This window comes from Rhagoletis pomonella, unplaced genomic scaffold, assembly GCF_013731165.1.
Source record: "Rhagoletis pomonella isolate Grant_MI unplaced genomic scaffold, Rhpom_1.0 Rhpom_scaffold_00006, whole genome shotgun sequence".
In the NCBI taxonomy this organism is placed as follows: domain Eukaryota; kingdom Metazoa; phylum Arthropoda; class Insecta; order Diptera; family Tephritidae; genus Rhagoletis; species Rhagoletis pomonella.
In genome coordinates, this window is record NW_023458560.1 from 33,411,051 (window position 1) to 33,423,479 (window position 12,429).

General features: G+C 40.8%; 1 protein-coding gene across 1 annotated transcript; it reads right to left on the reverse strand.

The window, feature by feature from the left end:
- Positions 1-1,424: 1,424 nt before the first annotated feature.
- Positions 1,425-5,798, reverse strand: LOC118740597. The gene is made up of 2 exons (XM_036472198.1): positions 5,465-5,798; positions 1,425-2,179 (listed from the first exon to the last, which is right to left on the reverse strand). Exons 1-2 carry the CDS (start codon positions 5,603-5,605, stop codon positions 1,745-1,747), a joined length of 576 nt encoding a protein of 191 aa, XP_036328091.1. The 5' UTR covers positions 5,606-5,798; the 3' UTR covers positions 1,425-1,744.
- Between the last annotated feature and the right edge of the window lie 6,631 nt (positions 5,799-12,429).

Here is a 12,429-nt window from a genome sequence, read left to right on the forward strand (position 1 = left end):
ATTTTTCAAAATTTTATTATAGACGCATTTCCTGGTAAGGAATTGTTGCAAGCATCAATTTTGAATAAATTGGCTTTAATATTTACTGATTTGTCGAAGATTTCGTATTTCTCCAAATTACCGTTATATGGGATGTGGGCGTGGTTATTTTCCGATTTTTTCAATTTTCGGCCATTTAGTATGCTGTACCAAGGCCAATAACTGTGCCAAGTTTGGAAGAAATCGGTGCAGCGGTTGCCAAGATATACACATGTAACCATAAGTGGGCGTGGCTACGCCCATTTTCCAAAAACTTATAACATTCTTATTTTTCGTCTAAAAATTATTGTAAATATCAATTTTGAGTTAATAATATTCAGTAGTTACTAAAATATCGCAGTTTTCGTATTTCTGAAAATTACCGTTATATGGGAGGTAGGCGTGGTTATTGTCCGATTTTGCCCATTTTCAATACCATCCGTCCTACGCCCGAAACGTACCAAGTTTCGTTAAGATATCTTAATTTTTACTCGAGTTATCGTGTGCACAGACGGACAGACGGACGGACGGACGGACGGACGGACAGACAGTCACCGCTTAATCGATTTCTCTTTTCATCCTGATCATTTATGTATACATTTGTCTATATCTATCTCGATTCGTTTTGCCTGTTACAAACAACCGTTATGTGAACAAAGTTATAATACCCTTGTGCACAAGTGCGCTCGGGTATAAAAATTTGTCACTTGTGAATTTCTGGAATTTTATTTAAATAGTATTTAATTTTCGTTTTCATAATCCTAAAATTCTGTTTATTTTAATTTGTTACTTTATTAGCGCTTAAACGGCACCTGCGCTTGCTGCTACATAAAGTTTTACGCATTCATCTCTGCGTTTCGTAAATTTAATTATTTAGATTTTGTCCGCCTTTGGTACTCGTCGTAAATACTTTCAATTGCTTAGCACTTCATTTACACAGCTACTTTTACAAACATACACTCCTATTTATCCGCTTTGTCTATTTGTTTGTCAGCGCGCATGTACGCATTGGAATACTAAAACTTTCAATTAATATTTCAATACCAGCTGCAGCAGCATTTCGCTGGTAGCACTTCCACTTCCACAGCACCAGAGACAGCGACAGCGACATCGACAACAGCTGCAAAATTCACGCTCCTTTGTCAATAATATTGCAGTTGTTGTGAGTAGTGTTGTCACAGAAGCAGTCTTCACACAACTGCAGGCCTCAGCAATGCTTAAATAATCGTATTGGCTGTGCAATTTTACTAAGTATATACTATTTTCAATTATAATTATAATTATTTTGTGATTATTATCAGCAGCGTTCACATAATCATCGCCATTAACCAGGACGATCATTACCAGCGATTGGCCATTAATAAGAACGTTTCGTAAATTTAACTAACCAACTAGTAGTGTGCGTGTTTTTGTTGTTGCTGCTGTTTTTCGTATAATTACTGCTTTTGGCACCACCACTGGTGCGTTCAGCACTAATTCTTGCCGTCGCCTTCGCCGTCGTTGTCGTTGTCGTCGTCGACAACGCCATCGCTGCCGCATCGTCCACTCTTCGCCCATCAACACGCACACCACCAACACGTACATCACCTATAATAGCTCTAGCTCGCCCCTTATTGCCAACAACACCCACCAGCGCTCGCACCACAACTCTGCCCACAGCAGCAGCAGCAGCGGCAACACTGTTGACGGCCGTTGACGCCAACACTGTGGCACGTTTATCTCTGCCTCACTGTATTAACGGTGAGTGTTGTGAATTTTCGCTAAAATCAACTGTATAATACATGTCATTCTCCAAATTCATCGCTAAATGCCGTTGAAACGGTCGCTCGTGCATTTGGCCGCCCAGCTGTTGCTGCTGCAGCTGCTGTTGTCGTTGATGTGACTGATGACCTCCACCGCCGCCTACGCCGCTACCGCCACCACCACCGTGGTGCGCTGAGGGCAGGTGTCCGCGCGTCAACGATGTCGTGGAGCCGGATGAGCGCAATGAACCGCCACCATTGCCAGCACCGCCGCCGCCGCCGCCCAGTCCCTTGCCGCTTAGCCAGTGTTTGTTGAGTTTGCTTTGGGATTTGTTGCGTCGGCCGAAGCCCAGAATGGGAAAGAATGTGGAAGAACGTGTTGAGAATTTACGGTATGTCTTGCAGTGACAGATGGCGACCTATATGGAGGAGACAAACAGAGAGAGAGAGAGAGAGAGAGAGAGAGAGGGGTAGGTGAGAAATATGTGAAAGAAAATGGCACGTTGGTAGTAAATTAGAAAATGAAGATAAATGAGCATGTCGAGGCGGGCTGGGGGGATGAAAATTAATTAAATGCCAGGTAAATATCTCAGATGAGATTCGCTTTAAAATTTAAAAATTTTTTAGTAAATAAAAATAAGTAAAATTAATGCGCATGCCATTGTAAAACTATACAAAACTTAGGCTAGCACTTAAAAATATCAACATCATGCTGCGCACAGTGGTCGGAGAGGCCAGTTTTTACGCAAAAAATTAGAAGGACTGCTAAGACCTTCATAACACTTTACTATCATAGTACTATTGCCATGCTAAATGCGAATATGACAAAAAATTTATATTTCGGCAGTTTACAGCTGTGAAATCAAGAATCAATTTCTCAAAAAGTTTTGAAAATGCATATTATTAGGTTTTTAGACATGCGAGTCACGCATTTTATGTCAAATTAGAACCTTGACTGCTGTCAACTGGCCTGTAAATTTCTCTTAAAATAAGAAATTACTTTTAAAAATATCACTTATTTTGTTTTTAGACATGCTAGCCTTAAAACAAGAAAATTTTTCTAAAATCCCACTTATGAGGTTTCTGGGGAAGTTAGTCACTTTTACAATTGACAGCTGTCAATTGGACTGGAAATTCCTCTAAAAATAAGAAAACTTATGTGAAAATTCAAATGCTCGTGTATTTAGACAAGATGATTGCATGTCAAATTAACACATTGAAAGTTGACAGCCGTCAAATAAACTGTCAATTTTTTTCTAAATAAGAAAATCTTTCTTAAAATATGACTGTTTAGGTTTTTAGACAAAAATTTGGCAGTTCACGGCTGTCAGTTGGACAATAAATGTTTCTGTAAATAAGAAAATCTGGTTTTAAATGTCACTGTCAAATTAATGTAATTTTCTCTAAAACTAAAAAACTCGTTTTTGAAATTTCACTTATTATGTTTTGATCACGCTGATTGTGAATATTATGTTAAATTAAATTTTTGACAGCTAACAAATAAGCTGTCAGTTTCTTTTCAACAAGGAAATTTTCCTACTGGGTTTTAAGACTCACTAATCTTAAATTCTATATTATATTTGATTTTTTTCAATTGAGTTACTTTCTTGCAGTTGAGTAATAAAATATTTTTGCTTAGCAAAATAAATTATTCATTTCAATAAAGGGAGCATATTTAAAATGAATTTAAAATTAAATAATGAAATAATAAAAACAGCAATTATAATTATGCACGGTGTTTGGAAAGCGGTTGATCATCCATATTTTCAGCCCGAGAAATTTTACCCAGCCCTCCATGACTTATTAAGATTTTTTTTATTTAATACGAAATTCGTCATTTCCAAAGTTCAAACCTTATATTCAATTTTCCGTTTTTAGTTTTCATTTCAAATTTGTAATAAGCGAATGTAATAAATTATTAAAAAAGCTCGCAACACATAACGGTTCGTTGAACTAAACGGATTCCTCACCAGATGCATATCTATTATTAAATAACACGGAAATTTTTAAATTAAGAAAAAAATGTTCACAGGAAGGAAACCTGGGTTTGAAAATATTGATTATTTAACTCCCAAAAATTTAAAATAGTTTTGACTTTTACCAGCTATAACTCAGCGAGTTTATGAATTTAAATCAATTGGTTTAAATAAAATGTCAAATTTATCAGATTTCAAATGAATAATTTAACCCTTAAAAATTTGTTTAAAAATTTGAAAATTTCGAGGATGTCTATGTTTTGTAGGTAAAACAAAACAAAAGGGGTGACCCATACAAAATTTTGATATTTATATTTTGCGAACCACCCTAATATACATACTCGTGTGAATGAACAAAAATATGTATGTATGCAAATTCAAGTGATTCCCAAGTTTCAATAAAAATAAGACAAACACTACGATTCTTCTTTTTCTTTAAGTTTAAATTTGTAAGCGGCCACCGACTTGGGCCAACACGCCAGTCTTTTCTGTTTTCCGATTATATTAAGAATATTAGAAAGGTGAAAGGAACTATTTGTAGAAGCCAAGTAAGCGATTAAGACAAAAACATTATACCTTTACAGATAACGAAAATGAGTGAGCATTCCTCCTACTTTCAGTAAATTTTCTGGCTGTCACTCCTTTTTAATAAAAAAGACAGATTTACAAGATTGCAGACTCTTCGAAAGCTTCAATTCTGCCTTTGCTCTTAAAAGGACATCTACTTTACCTATTAAGAGGTCGGAAATTTTAGGTGCTTGCCCGCAAAACATAGTACCTGCAATGTTTGCATAGGTTCTCAATAAATTAGCAACTCTCATACCATGCTTTCTAAAGATTCTTCTTAGACGGTGTTTTACGTAATATGTACCCCAATGTGGCGTATTTAAAGCTCCCTATATTTCTGCTAGAACAATCACGGATTGATCTCGACAATAGGCTGGCCACATTGGCAGAGTGTGCGGACGTAAGAGTACGTATCTATAAGAGTCGAAAAACCACAACTGCATGTCCAGAAATCCTAATTTATCTCCATCGTGTAGCGAGTAATCTTTATTAGTTATTGGATTTTGCTAATTTAAAGGAGATAAAACGTTATACGCATATTTCTTTCCCCGCTATATGGCGCTGTGATGGCGAAACATCCTAAATTCACGAATATTAAAAAATTGTAAGAAGTATCGATTCGCATAAAACTTGATTTTTTCCATCCATATTTTTGCAACTCCCTGGCAATATAGTGTCCGTTTTATCTCTTGAACTTTAGATGAGAAGAAATCACTATTTTATTTAAGTAAATGAAAATTTCGATCGCAAAAGTTTGACCACGTCTGATAACAGTTTAGTCCGCCTTCTTCCTAGGGCAGGCACAATTTCCTAAAACCACTTACAAAAAAAAACCAACTTAAATCATCTAGGAAAGCAATAAAATGTGGAAAGAAGAAATGTAGATGGCAATATTCGTGCATGGTCATGCAAGCAAATTATAAGTAGAAAGTATGTTGATGATGGTGCTGGTAATGATTTGCCGGAATGTGCTAAGATCACATAATTTTAGTTTAAATGAGCCAAAAAGGCGCTAACACACACACACGCACGCATACGCACACACAACTGCCAGTCGTAAAGAGATTTCAGGCATACTTAATGTCCTGAGAGTGAGAAAATAACGATGCCGATGACAGTCTAGAATAGACTAAGTACGTTTATACTGCAGTATGTACTTACCACAACGGCAACAATGAATACGGCTGCCGCCAACACGCCCGCACCAAAGTAAGCATTATGCAATTCAATGGGGCTCTTTAACACAACCGATGAACCGAAAGTTTTATCATTAAAATTTCTGGCGCTCGTATCATCGACCATAAACTCGCTGGAACTAACGACGGTCTCCACCACAAACTCATCTGGAGCAGCAACAGCAACCAACAGCAGCACCCGCAAAGTATGCGAAAAGTAGTTGTAGGAAGTTTAAGTTGAAGCCATAGTTTTGTAAGAGAAAAAGGAGGAAGAAAATAATAATAAAAGAAAGAGTGTAAGAAATTAGTGAGAAATGAAAAAAGTTAGTGGAATTACAGTGTTTTGTGTATAGTTATGTTGCTAGGCAACGAATTACTTATATCAGAATAAATGGCTTATATGAAAAGGTATTTAAAACGCACAATTACTATATAGTAAGCAAGTATGTGCGATTCCACACCTCAGGTTAAAAAAAAAAATATAAAAAAATCGTTTCTTTCACTCAAAAAACTCAAATTTATTTATCACTTAAATTGCATATCAATAAACGTCTTGAAAAAATCGGTCGAAACTGATATCAAACAAATTTGTTTATTCGAAAATTATTAAAATATGTTGTGCAACGTAAAACCCTGAAACTTTCACTAGCTCCCTTTCAAAAAATACTGGAGTAACAGGGCAATTGGGGGGTCAAGGTTCTTGGTGCTGTTATCACACGTGATGCAGTGCTCTGGATCAGGGGCTGTCGATGGCTCAAGACCGACCATACGTGGCGAAGAGTCACACCCTGCGAGAGGTGCCCCTGCTTTTTACTGAATATGGCGGATCTAGAGAGAACAACTCGATAAAATCCGTAAGTCCAGGTGTTAATCGGACCGTACCTGCGGACTGAATGGCACTACGTTAGTGTGTCTTTTTACGGTGTACTCCAGTCACGTGGCGCCGTCTGGTTTTATTTAGTCTTTCGGGGGTACCGGGGCTCTGCCTCGGATGACCTCTCTCTTCCCCCTTACTCGTGGGATTCTATGGAAGTAAAACAAATTAATAAAAAAAACAATAAAAGCTCTGTGCCCTCTAACAGTGGGCAACAGTCAGCAGTCTCAGAGGTGCACGCGATGCCCAACGGGATTGCTGAACAAATGGCGATTGCGGCGGACGAACTGGGTGCAAATCCAAACGGCCAAGGCGCTCAACCCTCTCGGGACGCTGTAATGGACGAAATGGACTTTGATCCAAACGGCCTTCTCAGCAACCCGGTGGCCATGGATGTCGATACTGCCAAAATGGACTCTGTTTCAAATGGCAACGACATCCAAATACCCACAGACGAGGAGGAGGCGCTCTTATCGTCACAGCAGGAGGAAGCTAGTACTCCTAAAAGAAAACTCTCTGGAGCAGGTAAAAAGCGCTACAAATTCTACCTCTCCAGAGGTGTCAGCGAAAGCGAGGCCAAACGGCTAGCCATTATTCCGATGGCAAAAGGAAAAGCCGAACTGGCTTTGCTGGCTGGCACAAAGCTTAAGAGGAACCGATCGGTCAACCTCACATCTTCCCCGGTGGAGAACTCTCCCAAACGGAAACCAGGTCCAGCTGACAAAAGGGCCCATATGGGACCAAAGGAACCTAGTGTTAAGGCAACTTTTGCCGATGTCACAAAGGCGCCGACCTGTCAGGCGGACATTGGTAATGGGGTTAAGTTAGGGTTACTCCCCAAAGGGTACCCTAAGGCACTTTGGTCCTTAGACCAACTACAGGCCATTCAGACGGCCATCCTGGAGGAGGTGAGGCGGCAGCGAAAGGGCCCTGTGAAGCCCAAGTTTAGCGGTTGCACCTTCCGTCCGGGATGGATGTCCATTGGCTGCGGAGACGCTGAAACGCTGGAATGGCTGCGCAAGGTATCCCAAACCCTGAAGCCTTGGAAGGGCGCGGAAATTGTGGCAATGAATGCCACTGACGTGCCCAAACCCAGTGTATACGTTGGGTACTTTCCGGAGCCATCAACCACTCCAGTGGACAGTATCCTTGGCCTTGTCGAGGGTCAGAACGAAGGGCTGCGGGTAGGTAGCTGGAGGGTGCTCAACATGGTACAGAAGGGACCCACCACTCAGCTCACTCTAGCGGTTGACCCGCACTCAGCGGAGACACTCGACTGGCTGGGATACCTAGTCAATTATGGATATGGCAGGGTGCGCATCCATAAAAAAGGGAAGACGACTGAGTCGTCACACCCGAAGGGTACACAGCCTGCTATAGCCAGTTCCTCCTCCACTGCACAAAGTGCATGCTTCAAAGAGGGACCTTGCGGTTCCAAGGACGTACCCAAGGGACTGCAAAGGTTACCTTCAGAGCAGTCAGGGGCAGCGGAGAAGGAAAAAGCACCTGTCCAGGAGTCCATAGAGCGGCCCTGCTGCTCAGAAGACACTCCTGGCACGGAAAAGAGGGTACCTTCCAGCCCAGAGAAATCAAAGGCCCCTTTCGTCCAAAATCCCTTCCGTCCTCCGCTAAATGCGAATCGGAGACAAGGTCGAGGGGAGATTTCAATGGAGGAGAAGACCCTGATGGCCACCAATAGGGGAAAAAAGATGGCCAAGCGGGCTTCAAGGCCGAAAAATGGCAAACCCCCCAAGCGATAGGCCTAGGCATATCAAGTGCCTGCAAGTGAACCTCCATCATGCAAAGGCGGCCTCTGACGTCTTATGCAGGAGGTTCAAAACAGAACTCTTGGATGTCGCATTCATCCAAGAACCGTGGGTTTTCGCGGGGGCTATTAAAGGCCTAAACGACTGTGATGGTAAGATAATTTACGATACCACACACTGCAGGCCCAGAGCGGCCATATTACTACGTAATAACATGACTTTTGTTCCCATTTCAGAGTTGACACAACAGGACTTAGCTGCTGTATGGACTAAAGTGCCCACTCAAATGGGAGAACAAGAGGTCGTTCTCGCTTCAGCTTACCTCCCAGGCGACAGCTGTGAGATGCCTACAAGGGAAGTAATAGCCCTAGAGGAGTACTGCAGAAGGAGAAAGCTGAAACTAGTAATGAGCTGTGACGCCAATGCCCATCACTGTGTTTGGGGTAGCTCGGACACCAATTCTAGAGGTGAGTCATTTCTTGTATTTATCACTAAGAACAATTTATTTATTCTTAACCGGGGTAATGAGCCGACCTTTGTCAATGCTATAAGAGGGGAGGTTCTAGACTTGACAATTTCCTCAACTAGCTTGTCCACCTTTATTTCAAACTGGCATGTCTCAAATGAGGTATCTATGTCGGACCACCGGCATATTCGATTCGATATAGAAGCCCAAAGAGTAACAAACCATGTTTACAAAAATCCCAGAAAAACAAACTGGGAACTCTTTCGCCTCCACATAGAGCGGGAAGTGAATGGTTCTACGGCACCAATTTCATCCGTCTATGAACTTGAGGACGAGGCGAGAAAGTTCCAAGATGTTCTTAAACAAGGTTTTGAAGAGAGCTGCCCACTGAGAACCAAGAAGTCTCAAAGGGATGTCCCTTGGTGGAGCGATTCTCTCGGAAAACTAAGGAAAAGAGCCAGGAAACTTTTCAATAGGGCAAAGTCAACAGCTGACTGGACCGCCTACAAGTCAGCCCTAACCGCTTACAACTGTGAGTTCAGAAGGTCTAAAAGGGCTACGTGGCGTGAGCACTGCGGAAGTATTTCCTCTCTTCCAGAGGTGCATCGCCTTCAGAAGGCCCTTAAACTAGATCATCTGAAAGTCCTATGCACTTTGAAAAGACCAGATGGTACCTACACTGGCACCCCGGAAGAAACCAGCAGGCTTCTGCTAGAAACCCACTTCCCGGGATGTATTCCACAAGGCACATGTCTTTCGACAAACACGGCGAACGCTGTGTGCGCAAACAGGAGGACTAGAGGCCTAGCAGGAAGAATCGTCAGTGTGGAAAAGATATCGTGGGCCATTTCAACCTTTAGTGCATATAAATCCCCTGGTCCAGATGGTATCTACCCATGCCTGCTGCAGCAGAGCTTGGGCTTAATATCTGGGCCACTAGTCAGATTGCTGAGAGCAAGTCTCTTACTTGCTCACATACCAACAACATGGAGTGAAGTCAAAGTGGTCTTTATACCCAAAGTGGGGAAAAACTCAGCAAAACTCCCAAAGGCGTATAGGCCAATTAGCCTCAGTTCCTTTCTAGTAAAGACACTAGAAAAACTTTCACATAAGGGATAACTTTCTCATGAATAAGCCTCTGTGTCAGAGTCAGCACGCATACCAGGCAGGCAAATCTACTATTACTGCAATACATAGCCTAACTCAAGTCATTGAAAAGGCATTGCGGTATAAACAGATAGCTTTGTGTGCATTCCTGGACATATCAGGTGCTTTCGACAATACGTCTTATGAAGCAATATCGACAGCTATGATACGAAAGGATATTCCTGTCCTTCTAACGGATTGGGTCATAAGCATGTTGAGGTCCAGAACCATAATAGCGGAACTAGGAGACAACAGGCAAGCAGTAAATGCCACCCGTGGCTGTCCTCAAGGGGGAGTCTTATCGCCCCTACTTTGGACACTGGTTGTTGACGAACTTCTTGAAAAGCTAAATGGCAATGGATTCAAGGCATATGGATATGCAGATGACCTAGTCATCTACGTTATCGGCTGGCATGAGGACACAATTTGTTCCAGATTGCAAGCTGCGCTCAGTCTAACGGAAGACTGGTGTGCTTCAAAGGGATTGTCAATAAACCCGCAGAAGTCCACCGTTGTCCCATTTACCAATAGAAGGAAAGTCAACTTGACTAAACCCACTTTGGCAGGGACAGAAATTGAGTTCTCAGAAGAGGCGAAGTATCTAGGGGTAACTCTGGACAAAAGGCTCAATTGGAACTCACATCTCCTTAACATTACCAACAAGGCTACAAGGGCGTTTTATGCCTGCCAGAGACTCCATGGTAAAACTTGGGGAATATCACCCAAACTAACGTATTGGTCTTTCAATACGGTCGTGAAACCTGTTGTCACATATGCGGTACTGGCCTGGTGGCCAAAAGCAAAGAAAGCAAGTGCGTGTGCCACCTTGAGCAAGCTACACCGCTTGATCTGTGTGGCCATCACAGGAGCTATGCGCACCTGTCCAACGGATGCCCTCGGTATAATTACAGGCATTCCTCCTCTATCTATTCTGATAGAAAAGGAGGCCTGCTGGAGCTCCATACGGCTGCCCAATGTAATCAGCATGAAGAGTGGAGATCTTTGGGGTCACTTGGAGGTTCTCAAGCCTTTTCTGGATGATCCCGCTATCAAGCTCACAGATATCATGCTACCGAAATTATCCTTTAATAAGCCCTACAAGGTCAGAATTCATGAAAGGGACTGCTGTAAAACGATAATATCTATGATTGACAAAGGGTCCCAAGTATGGTATACCGATGGATCAAAGATGGAAGACGGGAGTACTGGGGCAGGCGTGCTTGGACCAAGGTTCCAGAAAAGTCTGCCAATGGGCTCATACCCAACCATATTCCAGGCGGAGATCTTCGCAATCGAAGTCTGTGTTCGAGAATGTCTTCGGACAAGGACAAACGGGGCCAGAATAAATATTGTGTCGGATAGCCAGGCAGCACTAAGGGCCTTAGACTCATTTAAAACGACATCAAGGCTTGTGGACAGTTGTAAAACTCTTCTGAATAGCCTAGGAGCCCATAATAGAGTTACACTGTGGTGGGTCCCTGGGCATGAAGGGTTTGAAGGCAACGAAAGGGCTGACTATCTCGCAAAACGTGGGGCCCAAACGCGAATGCATGGTCCCGAGCCTTTCTGTGGTACATCTATAGGATACACTGCAGAACTACTTAGGAGTTGGGAGGAATCTCAGATTGGTGCCCACTGGCGTAAGTCAAAGGGAATGAGACAATCAAAGAAATTCATAACTCCTTCCAAGAGGAACTCAGAAAGACTCCGTGAACTCAGCCGGGAGGGTCTTAGGACTATTACAGGCTACCTGACAGGACACTGCAAGTTAAGGTACCATCTAAACAAAATGGGGCTTTCTGTAGAGACGGACTGCAGGTTCTGTGGGCTGGCGGAGGAAACCTCGGAGCACATTCTGTGTGACTGCCCGCGTATCATGAATAGCAGACATGCACCTTGGGGAACGATTGTCTTCTCCATCCAAGATTTGGAACACGGCACCCTCCAATGTGCTTAATTTCTTGAATAGCCTAAGGTTGGAGTGACTACAATCAGGGTTCAGCACAATAGATCTTTTAGGTCGCAGCGCGAGTATACCCGACGTACTAATAATAATAATAATAATAATAACAGGGCAATTGTGGCAACTGTATTTCAACTAACAACAGTCTTTCGAAAAACCAAAATATATCTATGTTTTTCTTTTTAAAAAAAATAAAAACTGTAAATTAAAAAAAAATAAAGCTAAAAAAATTTAATTTTAACAAGAAAAAAAAATTGAATTCAATATCTTACAATTATATGAAAAAATGTAAAATCAATAAAATTAAATTTAAAAAATATATTAAATAAATAAATTCTTAAAAATTATATTCAATCAAAACAATTTCTTTTTTAAACAATAAAAGCTAAAAATTAATAGAGAATTAAATAAAAAAAATTTTTTTATTTTTAAATTTTTATCAAAATGAGAAAAAATTTCTTATTTAAAAACTAAATTATATTAAAAAAATATGTTTCTATTTAAACACTAAAATATAAAAATTACAAAGAACTTAATTAATAAAAGAAAAAAATGACATAAAATTAAATAAAGGAAAAAAAAAATATCTAAAATTTAAACGAAAATAGAAATAAATATTTTGATTAATTAAATAAAAAATTATAGGCAATTTTCGGAAATTTAAATTACATATATATATATTTGTTTTAATATAAAAATTAAGTTAAAAAGAAAAATAGAAGTTAATTAATTTCCT